This window comes from Myotis lucifugus, unplaced genomic scaffold (assembly GCF_000147115.1).
Source record: "Myotis lucifugus unplaced genomic scaffold, Myoluc2.0 scaffold_52, whole genome shotgun sequence".
NCBI lineage: Eukaryota > Metazoa > Chordata > Mammalia > Chiroptera > Vespertilionidae > Myotis > Myotis lucifugus.
The window spans coordinates 4,033,037-4,052,959 of record NW_005871100.1 but is presented as its reverse complement, the minus strand read 5'-3'; the positions used below and the strand labels follow the sequence as shown (position 1 = coordinate 4,052,959).

The window sequence follows — 19,923 nt, the reverse complement described above, 5'->3', positions numbered from 1 at the left end:
TTGACATACAAAAATCCAAATCCTTCAGTTATTCAGTATTTAAAGGCTGCAATAACTTGTTCAATTGATTGCTCTTACCTTGTAATAAAAATTTCAGCTGCTGTACCCATTCTTCGGCATCTTTGGGAGAAGCTGCTGTGAACTAATAAAAAAACAAACAATAACAAGAAAAATCACCACAGTAGAAAAGAAAGTATGTCCCATTCTTATCATTTCTTGAAGACCATTAGTAATTCTTTTCATGTCTAGTACTACTTTTCTTGCAAGGATGCTTCTTATAATGTACAGTTAATTTTGACAAATTTACGTAATTGAAGCAGAGGATGATGGATTTGAAACTCTGATCAGCAGCTGGCAGCTGTGCAGGAAAAAAAGCTGCTTCTCTCCATCAATGTCAAAGACAGAACTGATGAACAAAATTTGCCCTTGACAATTAGAAGACACCCATGAATTTCTTTAGACTGCTGGGTACAGTTTTCTTAAAAATGTTCTTGTCAGATTCCAACACACTATCTGACAACTTAATTAACTGGCTTTCAACTGCAATCTCAGATATTTAAAACTTATTAAACATACATTCCATATTGATGCTCGCTGATAGCTCCTGAATTGCAAAGCTGATTCGTGCCCTTACTTTCATTTTCTCCCACAACCCTAAGCCATGCAATCTGCATTAACACTCTGATAGTTTTCTTTTGATAATTTTACTCTTTTTGCTATGTAATTCTTTTAAGAAATCACACGGTTCTCTTAAGAGACATAAAATGCAACATGTGAGGTAACTGATAAATTACATATTCACTTGTTCTCTTTCAAGAAGATATCACTTGAACTAATCTGAATTTTTTAAAATGTATTACCTCTTTGGTGAATGTTCAATGCATAAAAACCAATATTTTTTTTATTATTAACATGTCAGGGAGAGTTGTTTCAACAAAATGTTAATGTCTTTATAAATGAAATCAGAACATTTTATCAACTTAATTTCAAAACAACATAAAAACTCCAACCTGATAGACACGTTTATCAGGAGCAGAGATTTCAAAACAGCAATCTTTCTTTGCATCCTTCCTAAGAGTGTTATTCATTCTGACGTGGTAGCCATCAATTGCAAATTCACCTTTCTGCTGTTTGTCTGTGGAAGATAAAATGAAAGTCAAAATTTCATTTATTACAGCTGAGTACAAATGGCCAATTATCTTTTATTTAGATTTTCTTTGTCAATTCTGGGAGTCATTTTTGGTAATATTGCTTTCATAACATAATGCTTAAATAATGTTTCTAGATATCACTTTTAATTCTAAAAGCATATAAGTATTTGGGACGGTTGGGTTTTAAAAGGATATATTAGTGAACCAGAGAAAGAGGTCTGAAAATAGTGGTCTTATTTAGAAGGATCTATGGAAATAAGACAGTTTTATGTACAAAAATTTCAAGAACTGGAGCTCTTGAATTTCCTCTACAAACCCGTGGTTCTTTCAGACTTAGTAAGCCAGTGGGGAACCTGACTAGATGAAGATTCCTGGGCTTTATTTACCACTATCTCTTCTCATCACCATCCTCCCTCACCACCCTCTAAAGCCTCTAAAATGCAACTTTTCTTTTAAAAAATTCCTAAATTCACATGAATAAAACTCTAAATTTGAAAAACAAAGCAGAACAAAACAAAATTAATTATTAAAAGATGTGAGGGGATAACAAAGTATTTGGATGGAGAGGAGTGGTAAAGCAAGTAGAGAAGCATTAGTTACTAAAACCAAACCAAAGAACGTAGGTTTCTTAACCAGTCAGTGAACAATTAAACTAGTAAAGCACATTTGAATCTCATATGATGAAGTGTCAAAAGAAAACACGAATTGAGCTTCAGTCAGATACTAAAGAAAAATAAAGCAGGAATACAACAACGGATTTGATACTCTGATCTAATAAAATTAGCTTTCCTATTTCATCCAGTTATGCCATTTTCATAGAAAAGCTGTGCAGCTCTAGGTCTATTTTCTAGATTATTTTCTAGTTTAAATAATAAGGACAGCTGTCTTTCTTTTTTTAAAAATATATTTTATTGATTTTTTATAGAAAGGAAGGGAGAGGGATAGAGAGTTAGAAACATCAATGAGAGAGAAACATCAATCAGCCGCCTCCTGCACACCCCACACCGGGGATGTGCCCGCAACCAAGGTACATGCCCTTGACAGGAATCGAACCTGGGACCCTTGAGTCCATAGGCCGATGCTCTATCCACTGAGCCAAACCAGTCAGGGCACAGCTGTCTTTCTTACTGAGCTCAGGGCAAATATAAAAATGCTTCCACATTGTGGGGTGATGGGCTCTCTCAGCTCAATGTACCAAATAATATATATCTCCTTTTCTTAAATATACTAATTTAATGCCTGAAGTAACATACATTTTTAAAAGGTTATCCGGATTACATCTTGTTCAAAACATCAAATGGAAAAATCATCTGAGTTAGCAATTCCTGACTTAAATCTGGACATTCTAATCATTTTCATTCATAATTTACATCTCTTTGGTTGATTGAATAAACAATTCAGATTCAAAAATGTGAAGTTTGCTTTGTGGAAACAGTCTACAATGAACTCAGAAAAATTCTAAAAATTAACACAGCATTTACTAAAATATGCTTTATGGGATATGAATAGGCTTCTATGATCAAGTAAGTTTGGGAAATTCTGAATTAAATAAACTTAAAGAGGTTTTGTTAGTGCAGGCCTTCTTTAGGTCCTTAATATATTCACATATTAATTGACTTTCTAGGAGAAAGATTTAGAATGCAGCATTTCCCAAAATACTTGTCCATGGAACCCTTTTTCACAGAACATTTTATGGAACGGTAATCCCAGGACATGTTTTGCAAAATACCTCGCTAGGACAATAATATTGGGGAACAACTATAATAATAATCCTATATAATAAAAGCCTAATATGCTAAGTGTCCAGTCGTCCAGTTGGCCATTCAACCAATCAAAGCATAATATGCTAATGATATGCTAAGGCTGCTCAACCACTTACTATGACATGCACTGACCACCAGGGGGCAGAAGCTCTGACCGGTAGGTTAGCTTGCTGCTGGGGTCCTGCTGATCGTGACTGAGCAAGAAGGGCCGGACACGCCCTGGAGTCCTCCCACAGTCCCTCCCTGGCTATCCAACCTCCCCTGTCCCTCCCTGGCCCCAATGGTGCACCAGTGGAGTCCCTCGGCCTGGCCAGCGCCCTCTCACAATCCGGGACCCCTGGGGGGATGTCAGAGAGCCAGTTTTGGCCCAGTCCCACAAGGGGAGCGCTGCTCATCCAGAAGCCGGGCTCATGGCTGGCGAGCGCAGCGGTGGTGGCGGGAGCCTCTCCCGCCTCCGAGGCAGCGCTAAGGATGTCTGACTGATGGCTTAGGCCTGCTCCCCGAGAGAGGGTGCAGACCAGGCTAACAGGACCCCCCCCCCCCCGCCCAAGTGCACACATTTTGTGCACCAGGCCTCTAGTAATAATAATAAATGGTTAAGCACAGTTGGTTCTTCTAATATTCTCAAAGAAGACTAAGTCATTCATCCACTCATTCAACAAATTTATACTGAACACTTAAAACAAGTGAGGTAGCATTATAGGTAAAGTGAGACAGAAGTTAGTAACACCTTACCAGACCTTTTCTACCTTCTCGTAAGTGCTCCTGAAACATTAATGATCCACTAGACTGCAAATGGATTAAATTTTCACTACAACATACGAAAGTAGTCAGAAGCAACTAATACCTAGACCTATTCAGCTGATTGCTGAATATTAGAGGATAAATAATCATATAAACATCCAAGTGGGGGTAGGAGTATAGTACCAGAAAGATTGAAGAAAATGGAGGGACATTCATTACTCTTTCTCAATAGCTTTTGCAAACCCATAACCATAAAGTAGCCATATTTCCAATTAGCCAGTGTGAGATAGGAAGCTCAAGACATGAAATGAGCAAAAAATGGCTATGATAAGACCCTGGTCTTCTCCCTTCACACCAGCCTCTCTTTGAGACAGAGACAAAGGAGAAACCTTAGCATTCAATGGCAATTCATAATAATTCATAAATAGGTTAGTTCCCCAGTGCAGGGATAGTTTCAAGGTCACCTGTTGACTTGAGGCAGATTGTTAAAAATAGTAACCTGCCAATCACAAGAGAAATACGGTCATATAAGTTCATCTACTCAGACTTCAAAAGATGAATAAAATATTTCATTTCAGTGAACTTCCCAAATAGCAGAAGGTTATTCCTTTAAGTGCCCAAGCTCTAAAATGTTAGTAATTATAATGGAAATTTTTCTGAAATATCTATTCCCCACTTCTCAAACAATTCTTTTAAACGTAATTTAACATTTCCTTGATGATCTTGTAGTATTAACTTGAATGTTAGTTTTTATATTGTTACAACACATTGATGCCCTCAAGATTTTTTAGGTGTTTGTCCCTCTATTAAATTTCCCTCAGCTTCTATTTCACACTTTAACCTTGCCTATATCATGCTGTTGGAATTTAATGTCTATAGAACTAAAGGCTGCCAGGAGAAACCTAGATAATGAAATCTATTAAATCAGTAACTTAATTTCACACAATTCTAATTCAGTAGGCTCAAGGTAAAAAGCAGTTGGCTCTGATCTCTTACAAAACAAAATGCATGAGGTTAATGATAGCTATTTCCTTCTCCTTCTTCCCTGGCTTTAGGTTTACAGCTGTGTTCTGGGTTTTTCAAGTGTCAAAAAGACAACTGACATTTACTGAGCTCCTTCTATATGCCAGGAATTTAATGGAGTATGTCTCCTATACACCCTGGAATAATTCTAAGAGAGAGGAGGTCTTTATTATATCGCCAGCACTGACGGGGAAACAAGCCTGAAAGTAACCAACTTGCTCATGGCCACACAACCAGTAAGTGGAAAAAGCCAGGACCCTAACGTAAGTCTGATTCCAAAGCCTTGCTGTCACACTGTCTCCTAGAAAGGCGTTTCTCAAGGTACATTTCCCGTATCACCTTTGTTACAATCATCTTGGATGCCTGTTAAAAATGCAGAAATGGCCCTAACCAGTTTGGCTCAGTGGATAGAGCGTCATTCCGGTCAAGGGCGTGTACCTTGGTTGCAGGCACATCCCCAGTAGGAAGTGTGCAGGAGGCAGCTGATCGGTGTTTCTAACTCTCTATCCCTCTCCCTTCCTTTCTGTAAAAAAATCAATAAAATATATTAAAATAAAAAATAAAAATAAAAATCATCATAAAAAAATGCAGAAATGGCTACCACTCTGCACTGCTATCTAGGAGGCTCTGGAGGTGGGTCCAGGAAACCAAATTTTTGACAAGCACACCAGGTGATTTTGATAGACATTTAATGCTTGAAAATGATTGTTCTAGAACATGTAACTTAGGAAGTCTCAGTAGGGAAGATAAACATTATCTTGCATTTCCTCTGCAACTTGGGTCCAACTTCCTCAGCTGCTTTATGGGCTCCTCTTCCTGTGCCCATAACCATGAGGGTTATGCTCTAAATCCCTGTCTTCCCCACTTCAGTTTTCACTGGGCACCGCACCCAATTCCAAAGATTAAATTCCTGTCAATATGCTTGTGACTCGTAATTCCCATGTTAGTCCAGCTTCAGAACTGCACGTCCAAATCCTCATCTGCTCACTAGCTCGTAAAATGTCCTGTAGGCACAATGAATACACCGTGCCCACAGTGGAGATCACCTTAAGAAAGCACACACGTGATCCTTCTTTTCTGTCCTCCCTCTCAGTAAGTGGCACCTCCATTAACTGAGCCCCCAAACCAGAAAACTAAACATCATTCTTCATCCACTGTCCCCGTGTTTTCTCTCTCCGCCCCACTACCACCTACCAAAATCCAATCGGTCCTCTTTTTCTTGCAAATATATTTACTTTTTCTCTTCTTTATTGGCTTTCAGAAAATATGCTTAAAACACCAACTCTTTTCCTACCATCTTAAATACAGTATAAACATAACTAAATCATGCCGAATCATCTAGCATTCCTATAAGTAGTGGGCATTCGTCATTTGAGGATCCCCGGAATCCAGGTATCTTTCCCATATTAGTCCTGGGACTGTCAGGGCACAGCCAGCTTCCTCCCACAGATGCCGGAATGAGGTAGATTTTCCCTGATCCAATCAGCCAAGCAGATACTTGAGCCTGGGACCTACACCTGAAGTAACAGAAGAATCCGAGGGGAGCTCAGAATCCATCCTCAGGGCAGTGGCAATCACTAACTGGAGTAGGTGCACAATGGCTACATCACAGGGCAGCCGTGTGTCCCAGCAATGTGTCTCCCAGGGGCCACACGTGGGCTGAAGTCCTGGCCATCTTCCCTCCCTTAGTCCTTGCCTGCTTTCTGAGCCTGGTTGTTTAGCCTTCCCATCAATTCTGTCTGAGAGTCGATATCCTCCCAATAATCTCCTTTTCTATGTAGTTAAACAAAGTTACTTTGGGACAAATGACTAGGGAACAGAAAGATATGCAATGTGTTCAGAAATTTTCGATGTCTGTTTCTTGTATGTGAGGCCTTTCCCCCTAATGAATAACTCATGCTATTTCCATAAGCATTAATGCTCATTTAATTAGCAGGCAAGAGGAAAATACGCACCCTAATACTAAACCCTTCCAAAAAACTTTATCAAACTGATTAACAAGTTGTTCTAGGCCCTCAGTTAAAGACATAGGAACATGTTCCTTATTTATACAGCTCGTAGAAATACAGCTGCTAATGTCAATTCAGCAATATACTTGTGGTGTTTTGAGTTATACTGTGAGGAAATATCAAATTATATATGTTTTTACTTAAGGGCCCCAAATGGCTCTGAATAATAAACAGGTGATATTTATGGGCCCAGAGAGAAGCATGTTCGTTAGAATTGAGAGCTTGGTTCATACGATCTGGTAGAGGAAATTTTAGGAATTTCCCAAACATTTTTATTTTATTTTTTTAATAAAAATCAAGTGGGTTTTTTTTATACTGCCACACATTTTTCCCCCTTTATTGAATAAGGTATTACAAATGTGTCCTTATCCCCCCAATGTTACAGCCACACATTTTAAATCACAGGCATAAACATGATTAATAACACGGTAGTATGAAGCATCTGTGAATAGAGAACAAATAAATTATAGGCCTTTCTGTAGAACGGGAATTCAAAGCCCTGTTTCTCCTTTTTTGACTATACCTATTGTTTTTCTCTACAACTGAAATTCAGGTAATAATTGTGATATGGTCTATTAGATGATCGCAGCACATAGCTATTGCTAAGATAAGCATTACACAGAGAACATCTTCGTAAGGGAGAGCGGCTAACGCGTTTCGGATAACCTGCCGCTCCTTCATGCACGTGAGCTGGTACCTCTCAGCCACTCTCAGCTTCAGAACACATCCTGCCTTCAGTCTCACCTTCTCCTGACAGCTGTCAATGTGATCTTTCCAACACCCAATCAGAGCTTCTCATGCCATCTACCAACCTTTGATACTTACAAACTTGAACTGTCCCTGAGACGGGAAAGGCCAAACTCCTGACATGTAACCACTTGACCCCATCCCTTCCTGGCGGAGAGCCTTTACTCACCTACTGCCCCGGTGAGCCAGCTTCGACATATCATACTGTTTTATGGGTCCTCTGTGCCCATTCCTCTGAGCCAGTGTATTATGCCGCTTTGTATTAATAACACCTGACACATAGATGTTCAAAGAAAGTCTACTGGTTGCTGTATCTATCTATCTCTATATATACACAGATAGGTACAGCAACATCCATATATCTATATCTACATAATAGTTATAGCAGTGCACAGTTTGATTTAAAATATATCTACCTTCAATCTCTATGTATCTTCAATCTATATATGGACGTAGGTATATTTTAATTCAAACTGAGTCCTGTTTATTGCAAACCAACATGATTTGTCATCATCAGACCCTTCATGAGACTTAACTTGTACTTGAATATCTCTACATGTTGATAAAATCCTACCGAACATCAGGTGTACATTTTAATTTCTCTGTTACAAGGTCTCTTAACTACATATAAAGGCAGAAATAAAGGCCTTTTAGTTCACATTTATTGTGATAAATTATAAAGTTAATATTTGCATATCAAAGGCCTCAAAGCCTATAAAATTGCAATAATTCTGATAAAAAGTAGAATTAACTATACCCCTCTTAAAGAATAACAAAGGTATTATCCTTCTTTACACAAACAAAATTATATTATAAATTTTAAAAATCTGATTTCATTTACACATTTTATACATATTCATCATATAATTATAACATGCTGGTGCCTTGACCCAGGAATTTGCCTCTTATCAAATAAGTCAGGGGGAAAAGGTAAGCTTTTATGGCTATTACTAAAGTTGTCATCATAAAACAACAGAACTTCCAATCGTACATACACTCTATCCTTTAACAATATTTTTAAATATTCACAGAGAACTTTGATGCTATTTCAACATCAAAAGACACTTTATAATTTTTGTCCCAACTGAAAAGATATATCCTATTTTTCCTATCAATGGTGAGGTTGTGGCAGAAGGGAGAGCAGAGGTCAATTTCAATAAAAAGTTTATTTCCTTATCAACCTAAATGTTTTATTTTAAATGATCTGTATTAAGCCCAACTTTCTAATGACTTCTGGTCATCAGAAAAGAGACAACACTGAAAAAAGTTATACCCATCTGGTGTAATAAATAACTTTTAATGTGCATTTAGGATGATTTGGTAGGATCAAGGCTACTTGCAGCTGCCACATACTGGATGGCACTAAGAGTTTCTTTAATTGGAAAGTGGAGGGTAGGGGCAGCAAAACCTCTTAAGTGGGAAGAAAAGAGAATATTACAAACTAACCACTCCCCTTTCAAACGTGAGAAGAGATAAGTAAGGTTCATTATGCAGATTCAAGATCATAGGGAGGTTAAAAAGAAAAAGGGAAAACCAAAATAAAACATGAGTTTGCAACCGGCTCCTCAATGAGCCATCACTTACAGGATGCTGAAGGGGCTGATAACAACCAAGCTGTGGCGAGAGCATGACTGTGGAGCCAGCGAGGTCAGCCTCTCAGCAGCCCTGGGACAGCCTCTCTTGCCTCTCTAGTTCAAAATCCTTCGACATGATCCTGTGGACGAGTTCTCTATCCATCCCAATCCACCCCCACAATACTATTGCAATTGCTTTCTAAAAACTGGATCTGGTCATAAAGCCCTAGGCTTAATCAGATCCTGACCCGCTCCTGTAGCTGTATGTGCCCCCTCCCCTCACTCACTCTGTGCTCTGCCTTGATTCCCGCTTTGATCTCTTTGATCTCATCCAAGGCTTTTTGCAGCTCACAATCTGCTGTTCCCCTGCCTGGAATGCCCATTGTACCCTTCATCACCTGACAAACTCCTCCTCATTATTTAAGGCCAAATGTCCTCTCCACTAGAAAGTATTCCCTAGCTCCCCTAGGCAGTTAGCCACCCCTCCTTTGTGATACAAAGATAGTTTATTTAAATCACATACTACCCCTGGTTGAAATGATCAGTTTATCCATCCAGCCCCCATTTCTAATCACACAACTTCCTCTCACTTAAAGTGTGAGTACCTCTAAGGCAGGATTATCTTAGGACTCCCAGTGCCTAGTATCCAATAGATGTTTATCAAATAAGTACATGAATGAATGAGTGAATGAATGACTACCTTGATGGCAGTCTCGGCATCTAGGATCAAACAATTTTGATGAATGAGATTCGAACAATCAAAGGAAGAGGAAGGAGATGAAAGGATGGATGCCATTTTATGAAGTGATGAAATATGTACTCTCTCTCTATATATACTTATGCCTCAAATGGCCATGAATAATAAATACCAATAATATTTATGGATATAAAGGTAAGTGCATTTTTTTACCCTAGAGACCGGAACTACTCTTTCTAAGCCATTACTATCTTGATGGGTCAAAATGGTTTTTGGCGCACACAGTATGTTAGCAAATATGAACAATGTATCTGTCAAGCAGTAACCAAGTACAGTTTAATCTAGTGAGTGTATCAACTCCTTCTGCGTCTCTCTAATCCATTTATCTAAATCCTACTTAGTTGGAGGATTATAGTTCTCATATATCTAAATAGCTCTTTCCCAAGTTTAGGTAAATGGTTCACACAAACGGTAAACAAGACTGTACAAATCAGTTACCCAATTTCACATGAGAGAGAAAAAATTCATATGACACATACATTTTCCTGGAAAGAAAAAGATACAAAGGAAGGACATTAGGATCATGACAAACAAGCAATTAAAACTGTCTAAAGATAGATTCTCCCTCCCCTAAATCCCTAAAAGGAAAAGAACTGGCTAAGAATTCCAAAGGAAGCAGCCACAGAGAAAAGAACCACTAAAAACAGATTTGAAATCTCCATGGAAACAGGAGGCTTCATAGTAACAGACAGGGAAGAATTTAAAGAAATATAAACCAGATCTTCAAGCATCCACATAAGAAAGGAATGCTGGAATAGTAATTTTTTAAAAGCAGTGGTGGTACAGCTGGCTAAATGGATCACAAAGTAGTTAAAAACACAAATTACAAAGAATGTTGTTACCAAAAGGTTTCAACAAATAAGACTAGATATGGAAATTTAACTAATATCCCCACCACAACCCAAAAAAGTCCTCGAATTTATTTAATGAACATTCGCCTTTGAAATAAATATAAACATTCCTGAGGTTTTTGGGAAACTGGTGACTCCCTGCCCTAACAGTTGGTATATACCAGTTAGGACTGGGGTGGAGGAAACAGACATTAGAATTCATTGATTGTGAAGAAATTAGAAATGAGAAGCCTAACTGAACCAAACCATGAGGTGTTGCAACCTCCCTCCTCTGGTCTTAAAAAATTGAGGATATTTCTTTATAAAAAAAGTAAGATCTCGATCTCAATTCATGATGCTATACAACATTATCTATAATAATAGAAGCTAATATGCTAATTAGACCGGACAGCTGGACAACCTTCCAGACAAAGCTGGGGCTGCGAGATCTGAGGCAAGCCACCGCAGCTGCGAGGGCCAAGCCCCTTGTACGAATTTTGTGCATTGGGCCTCCAGTATTTCTATAATAGTCACGCACGTAAATGACGTATGATAATCAACTAAATTTGGGCTCTAAATTTTTGGACAAAATCACCTACTTCCCTTAGCAGAAGAAAGAAGGCTGCCTGTTAATAGTTATTTATAGTTTATATTCCATTGATGCCATTATTACATTTGAACATATAAATTATTGACAGAATGCAAACTACCAACGAAATTAATTCTTGTTTGTTAATTCTATTAGTCAAAAGGCAAGCTCAACTTCCAGAATCATGCATGTATTTCAAATTTATTTGAAATAGACTCATCATTTCTGCCTAATCTACATATTTAAAAGGCTAATATACAAAGTGTCGCTTTGAGAGTTCGACCAGGAGACCAGGATTACTCGCTATTATGTGTGCTGACCACCAGGGGACGGCATGGAACGAAGGCAGGCCCCAGCTGGCAGCCTGAAGGCCCCAATGGGCCCTGATCGCCAGCCAGGCCTAGGGACACTACCCATGCAAGAATTTCGTGCACTGGGCCTCTAGTAATATAATAAGAAAAAAACTAAAATATGCAAATAATGTCAAATAAAACATAAATTTCCAAACAACACAAGTGAAAACACTGATAAGAATTCCATGGGAAAGCTTCTATTCCGTGATATTAAACTTTCATGTCTCTTTTCTCCTTAAGTGTCCTTTATGGAAATGAATGTTAGCTATTTCTGTATGACCCTTACTCTATAATATTCAACTCCTGACCTTCTTTTCCTAGGAAAAATAAAAACTTATACTGTTTAAATTTCAATATTTTATGACTTTATTTGTTCAAATAATGAACTTAAAATTATGTAAACTATGACTAAGAGATTTGTTAATTAGCAAATGAAGTTACAAGGTATATCTTATTGTTTCTAAATTAATATAGTGACAGTAATGGTTAATAGTACAGACTCTAACCATTATGGCTAGGTTCAAAGCCCAGATCTGCCATTTATCTGCTCTGTGACCATGAACAAGTTACTTAACCTCTCTGTTCTCAGTTTTTCAAACAGTAAAATAAATGGGACTAATAATAGTACCTTACCGCACAGACAAGTTAATATAGCTGGAGTGCTTAAATAGCTAAACTCTCACAATCCTAATGGTCTTAACTTCTCCAGAGATTCTACAACTGTACCTTGGATGACAAATATTTCCTAAGGTGAAAGGCCACATAGAGAGTTATTTTACTCTCTTTGCTAATTCAATAAAACATAATTGTATTAACTTTTAGAGCATTCAGGAATTTGGAGAATTTGTCAAATAATAAAAAAGAATTATAAATCAGTCTTAGACTATAATTATTAAAGTTCTCAGTTATTCTTTCTCCATCTGTTTTCAGTTTACTCTGTATCAGAAAAAAGGCGGGGGTGGGGGGGTGGGGGGAGAGTGAACCAAAGCTCCCAAGCCCTCATGCAATAGAAGTGTAGATAACTGAACACCAATACTACCTTTGTCACTTCCATAGTAATAGAACACTCCTTTACTGAGAGCACACCACCGTTTCTGCCATTCAAATCCCAGAAAGCTGTGATCTACAATAAAGGGGGAAAGGAAACAGTTTAGATAATATACATAACATATATAAACATAACACCAGTTCTTTTTAAAAATGTATTTCTTTTATTGATTTCAAGAGGAAGGGAGAGGGAGAGAGAGATAGAAACATCAATGATGAGAGAGAACCACTGATTGTCTGCCTCCTGCACGGCCCCTACTGGGGACTGAGCCCACAACCTGGGCATGCGCCCTGTCTGGGAATCGAACCCTGACCTCCTGGTTCATAGTTCAATGCTCAACCATTGAGCCACGCCAGCCGGGCAGTTCTTTATTGTAAAAGGATATGTTCGTTACTATGATTTCTAAGGTTCCTGTTTAGCTCTAAAATTCTAGGACTAAGTCATTTGTATTTTCTTTGCAAGAGACAAAAACAAAGCTAAAAGGAACAAAGTGAGGCAGAGCTGGAGCTGCCACGTTTATGGGGTCAACAGGACGCTGACCAACTTTCCTGCTGGGGACGGTCCACACAGCATTTGACTACACAGCCTGCAGATAATGGATTCATCTGGGTCTCATTTTCTCATCTGTTATGAAAAGGAAGGGGAGGAGCTGACTAGATTATTTCTAGTGTCTCTTTCAGCTTCAAAAGTTGGCTAAGAAAGCTAAGGAAAGCAAATGGAATATAAATAAAAAGGCCCAAAGGGAGTCCCTGAGAGATAAGCAGGATGGGAATGAAGAGACTTTCTGCTTTTCATTTCCCATATCATCACACCTCCTCCGTATTTCATTTCCATTATATATTGGTGTTGACAGAGTGAGACCATATGGTCAACTCCCCATTATCATAGCCAATGGAGAGGAACACTGAATGAGTAACAGAAAATGGTAGAAAACAGGCCAGGCTGGGCCGGACCACTGCAGGCACAGTGTATGCCAGGTGAGGCGCAGGAGAACCTGCCGCTTGGTGGTCGGACAGTGGTGAGAAATCCCATCCCTGAGATTACAGTCATGGCCCGCGCCTTCCTCTGACAGGCAGGAGACAGCCCCTGAATCATTACAAATAACTGGGGTTGATAACTAAAAACCTAGCAAATGTTGGTTATAAAAATTATTTAAAGCTAAACGCTGTACTTTTTGGTTTGTATAATGTCATCCAGATTTTTCTTAGAGTCTTAAAACTCTTCAATCACCTAACGAGAACATTGGCTCCACATGTACACTGCAAGCATCTTTTATCCAAGGATAAAACCGTTTTTAGAGTTTTCATCGGAGTCTTAGTTTACCTTTTCTGCGTTTTTCAAGGTAGCCAGCCTTAAAAACACAAGGCAGGTCCTGTGCTGCCACTGGAGGAAACTGGTTTCCTGTGGGAAGTAGAGGAGAAGAGAAAGTAGTGAGCAACCCATTTTAGAAAAACCAAGTCCCAGGTCTCATTAGATTCAGTGTACTTTTAATTACCCAAATAAATGCAATCCAAGTTTATTAGCTTTGTTTTAGATCCATTCCATAGCTTAGTCCCTTTCCTCCTCCTTAAAAAAAAATAGTTCTATACTCCTATATCTTAATATATTATGCTCCCCCAAATACAGCAATATTATGGAACGGGATGATTTCTAAAGGGCAATACTTTTTGACCCACAATCTAAGGCAGCGGTTCTCAACGTGTGGGTCGCGACCCCTTTGGCAGTCGAATGACCCTTTCACAGGGGTCGCCTAAGACCATCCTGCATATCAGATATTTACATTACGCTTCATAACAGTAGCAACATTACAGTTATGAAGTAGCAATGAAAATAATTTTATGGTTGGGTCACAACATGAGGAAGTGTATTTAAAGGGCCAGAAGGTTGAGAACCACTGGTCTAAGGAAAGGACTAGGAAACCATTAAAAATAAATGAAATGAAATCCTGAAAGAGATTTCAAATAAATCATGTACACTTCTTTATATTTATGTTGGATTAACTCTTCAAGAATTTTGATACATGCCGACTCTTACTTGGATGTCCCTCTTCTTATCAAGTAAAACATAAAATGATTTTCCCCAAAAAGCAAATGCTAAAATTTGTTTCTCTGAGCCCATAGCCAAATTCTTTCTTCCTGGTTGTACTCACAGAGAAATTCATTTGTCTAAACCTTTTTTGCTATTTGCCCAATATCTAGGGTTTGTTTAATACACATGTAAATTTTTTTTAAAGTTTAATAATAGCCCTAACCAGTTTGGCTCAGTGGATAGAGCGTCGGCCTGCGGACTCAAGGGTCCCAGGTTCAATTCCGGTCAAGGGCATGTGCCTTGGTTGTGGGCACATCCCCAGTGGGGAGTGTGCATGAGGCAGCTGATCGATGTTTCTCTCTCATCGATGTTTCTAACTCTCTATCCCTCTCCCTTCCTCTCTGTAAAAAAACCAATAAAATATATATTTTTTAAAAAGTTTCATAATAATCATCCCTTTAGATACTTTAGATTTTTTAAATTAAATTTATTGGAGTAACATTGGTCAAAAACATTATATAAGTTTCAGGTGTACAACTTTATAATACATCATCTGTATATTCCATTGTGTGCTCAACACTTAAGTCTAGTCTCCTTCCATCACCATATACTTGACCCCCTTTACCCTCCTCATCCTCCCCCCACCCTCCTAGATTTTAAGTTCTTAAAAGACCCATTTGATTTGTATAGCACCATAAACATATAAACACTGAATACTTTTGTTGGTAGAAATTGAAATTTTGTAACAAGATATAAAAAGTAATAACTTCGCTTTAAAAAACATGAATTGTCGCAACATTTAGACCTCATATCACTATACCTACAATGACCGATAGTATGCCACCATTTAAGAAGATTCACATTGATTCAAAGAATTAAGGCTCTACAAATGTAGGTATAATGACTTATGGAGGCTAATATAAACCTATCTGGCAGGTAACGAAAGAAGAGCTGCCAAACACAATTATATGATCTCACCAGGAGAAACCACGCAACACGGCCAATTATACAACATTCTAACAAATTCACAATTACATGATCAGTTCTGTTTCACTATCAAAATTCACACCCTTGTCCCCGAAATAAATTTAGTTTTGAACTTTAATCCTTTGGCACATAGCAGACATTCAATCAAATGTTAGGTTTTATTGTTATAATTAAATATTGTATGTTAGTGTAACTGTATCTATTAATTTGAATGAATAGATGCCGCTGTAAATTTAAGACCAATGTTCCTTAGAGAATTTTAATGAGAAAAAGGGAAAAAGCATGATTTGGTAACTGCACAAGTTAAGCATGGTAGTTCTTTTAAAAGCAGTTCAGAGATTTTCTTTTGGTGGAGTGAAAGTGGTTGACAGAGAAATTATAACTAAGGGAAGGAAAAGAATTAACTCCTAGTGTGGAACAGACTGTTTCTGCTGCAGAGGATTACTACATGGGCTTGCTTAAGTGGCCACAGCGTTCAGTACCCTAAGGAACCAAGCACATACTGACCAAGACTTTTTATAACATGAACATGCATTGGTTCTATAACGGTCCTACTTTCTAAAGCACCTTACAAGAGCAGGCAAGGAATGGGTCTTCGTCCAACTTGCAACTCAGAAGTCTGAAACATGCACAATGGTAACAAGAGCACAGTGAATTCAAATAAGATTCAAATAAGCACAAATCAAATGCCTACTATATTCCTAGCAACTTGGGGTGGGGTGGGGGGTGGGGGAGGAGACAGTAGTGGAATCCAAATTTTCTTAGATTGGTGCTTTACTCACAAGGACACTGTTTTTAAAAGTTAACTCAAGAGTTCTAGAGTCTCTTGAAACTTTTGCCTTAAAAACAAACTGTGCATATAGTGGATGTATCCCACCAGCAAGTTAAAGACTAAATTGTACAATCTGAAAAAAATGGAGAATTCCATTATTTCCAGTATTTCATGCATTATAATTTTGCATAAAGGTAGAAAAATGCTTTCTGTTTTGTCTCCTACATATTTCAAGATCATGTCCAAGATCTTGTAGGCATTTCTGGCTGAAGGGTATATTGGGTACTTAGCTTTAGAAAACAGTTTGTCAATGAACTTCAGTTCCCAGAGCCACCCCTGACTCAGAACTCTATTCCACAAGTGCAATTTCATTACCCATTACTTCACATCTGCACACACAAACTTAGGTACACTTTCTCTGATTTGAAAGACTGCAATAGATACAAAGACACAGAGTTGCTGACACTTATATTATTCTAAAAGGTTTTAACTGCAAAAATTCACTTGTATGCCTGCAGAATGAAACAGAGAAACTATGCCCTAACAAGGGAGAGAAACCTAAACTTAATGAATACCAATATTAAATAAAATGGTTTCGTGATATAGCAGATACCCAGAATCTCAGTTTTATATTAATATTGATTTCAAGACACATGGTATAGGTTAAAGAGGTCTGTAATGAAACCCCAGTTCTACAAATGTGTGACCTTCAGCAGGTCACTAAGCCTCTCTGGGTATCAGCTTCCTCACCTAAAATAATGAAAAAATTAGGTTAGATTATCTCTAAGGCCCTCCTAATTCTAGGATTCCATGAAATATATCCACACTAATACTTTTCCTTGTACTTTCATTAACAAATGGCCCCGATCCCCAGTGGGTTCAACTTTCAAAGATATCAAATGTAGAAACTGTTCACAATATAGTTTTTGTAAAGCAACTGATAACTTCCTGGAGGTCTAGCATAGAATTACTTGTTTTATGTCATTTTAAAGGTTTAATGAGACCTTGGTCTAGAATATCCATAAAGAAAATAAATACATGAATTAATATTTTTCATATTCTATTAATTCTTCCCTTCACATGAAAAATTTAGAATTTCACATCTTTTTATCAATTTGTTTTAGTAGCACAAATAAAATTATTTTCAATGGACATATGAAACCATCTATATATATAAAAGCCTAAGCGACCATTACGACTGGTCAACCGAATGACCAGTGGATTAAATGACCAGTCGCTATGATGCACACTGACCACCAGGGGGCAGATGCTCAACGCAGGAGCTGCTCCCTGGTGGTCAGTGCACTCCCACAGCCAATCTCCCGTGGTCCTGCCTCCCGGGCCAGCCGCCCCGATCGGGACTGGGTAAGAAGGCCCCAATCGCTCTGATTGCCAGCCAGGCCAAGGGACCCCACCCATACACGAATTCATGCACCGGGCCTCTAGTAACCTGTAAGAAAATAGCCACTACAGTCAGTAAAAGGTTACTGACTCTAGTGGCTATTTTACTTCAGCATAGTCCTTTCACAGAGCTTATTTTTTCACTTATCACGATTATTCTTTTCAGAAAGGACATCACCAGAACTAGTTGATGTCTAAGGTTATCATAATATTCCCTTTAATAAAAAAGGCTCATGGTGGGCTTAGACACAAAGATGGTCAACTTCTAATTAGTAGGACCACAGAATTCCCAGGGGTTAAGCCTTGGGGACAAGGCTTTAAACACTAATACAGTGACCCATGTAGTAACACTGAGGGCAAAAGCAGAGGTTGCAACTCACAGGTTTGCCATCTGTTCGTCTTTCCCAGCTCTATAAAGTAGCAAGCCACTTTGAAACCTACCAAGCAAAAACTGAATAACTATTAGGATAATTCAAGTTTGCCTTTATTAGCTCTACTTCTTGAAATAGAAATTCCTAATGCCTCATGGGAGTTTCAATATGTCTTCAAACAGGACTGTCTGAAACCAAAGAAGACACTAGCTATTAACATTATAGCTATATGTATGCAGGAAATGCTTCATGTTTATGATCCAAGATGTATTAAAGGCCTATTCTCAGTCTAATAAAAAATATATATGTATATAATTGTGGCTGCTACCAATTTTCATGGAAGTCTACCAAAATATGTAAAATTCAAATGGCAATAATAGAATGATTAAGAGAATAATTAAGAGTCAGAATTAAAAATCTGAAATCAAGTATGTTCATCAATATCGAGTAAATAATAGTCAAAAAGCCATAGATTAAAAGTATTATTCATAGTTATATTTTCCTTCTCTTTCAATTAAAACTGCTTCTTTTACCTTAGAGTGTGCTTAAGTGTATGACCAGAATTTGAACTACCTAATTACATTTCTGAAGACTGCTTTTTTAGATAAATTTTTAATATAGGACTGCTATCCTTAGCTCATAAAATTAGATATACAGAAAGTATTTCTTTAAGATTTCTGATTCCTTGGTCCAATGATAGTCCACAAGATATCACATTTTTATAATACATAAAAATTATTCCCTATAGAATTAAAGATTGCTTTTTACCTAAAAATTCTAGAATGACTTGTTTGTAGAAACCCCTGTAATACTCCCTCAATTATTTACAGGGATGGAAGCATATGAATATACTGAATCAGTCATTAAAAAATATGGTTCACTATGAGAAATTTCACTCTAAAGACAAGATTACCATTTCATATATTTATAATGCAGGATACCCTTTACACTTTTATGTTTTGGTAAAGGCTACTTTTAAATAATCCTATATAATAAAAGGGTAATATGCAAATAGACCAAATGACAGAACAACCCAACAACCAATCAAAGCATAATATGCTAATGATATGCTAAGGCTGCTCAACTGCTTGCTATGATGTGCACTGACCACCAGGGGGCAGTCAGTCAACTGGTCGACCAGTCACTATGACATGCACTGACCACCAGGGGGAAGACAGTCGACTAGTCGACCAGTTGCTATGATGTGCACTGACCACCAGGGTGCAGATGCTTTGACTGGTAGGTTAGCTTGCTGCTGGGGTCCGGCCCATCAGGACTGAGTGAGAGGGGCTGGACATGCCTGGAGCCCTTCCATGGTCCCTCAGCCTGGCCTGTGCCCTCTCACAATCCAGAAGCCCTCGGGGGATGTTGGAGAGCTGGTTTCAGTCTGATCCCACAGGCCACTCCCCTTGGGAGGGTGCCAAAAGCAGGGCTCATGGCTGGCGAGTGCTGCTGCAGCAGCATGACCCTCTCCCGATCCAGACTGGGTGCGAGCCCACAGCAGGCACAGTGGGGCCGGGATGAGTGGGAGTGGCAGGTAGGAGCTGCAGGCAGCATTGGACTGCGGGTTTCAGCCGATCCCTGCAGGTCACCCAGAGGGACCCCACCCATGCACGAATTTGTGCACTGGGCCTCTAGTAGATCGTAAGATTTCAGGGAAAGAATTTAAACAAAATTTTATCTCTTATATAGAGTAACTTTTCAATTACTTTGTATCTGTCTATATCTTTTTTTTTAAGTGGCTTAATGCAAATTTATTATCTTATAGTTTTGGAG

General features: G+C 38.4%; 1 protein-coding gene across 1 annotated transcript in view; it reads right to left on the bottom strand.

Annotated features, from left to right (window-relative positions):
* The window catches only part of SKAP2 (src kinase associated phosphoprotein 2), a 149,950-nt gene that overhangs the window by 52,495 nt on the left and 77,532 nt on the right, over positions 1–19,923 (bottom strand). Inside the window, exons 5-8 of the mRNA XM_006088771.3 lie at positions 13,912–13,989; positions 12,580–12,663; positions 1,011–1,135; positions 79–142 (exon numbers count right to left, since the gene is read on the bottom strand). Coding sequence (XP_006088833.1) covers positions 79–142; positions 1,011–1,135; positions 12,580–12,663; positions 13,912–13,989 — 351 coding nt within the window. The remainder of the gene's footprint in view (positions 1–78; positions 143–1,010; positions 1,136–12,579; positions 12,664–13,911; positions 13,990–19,923) is intronic.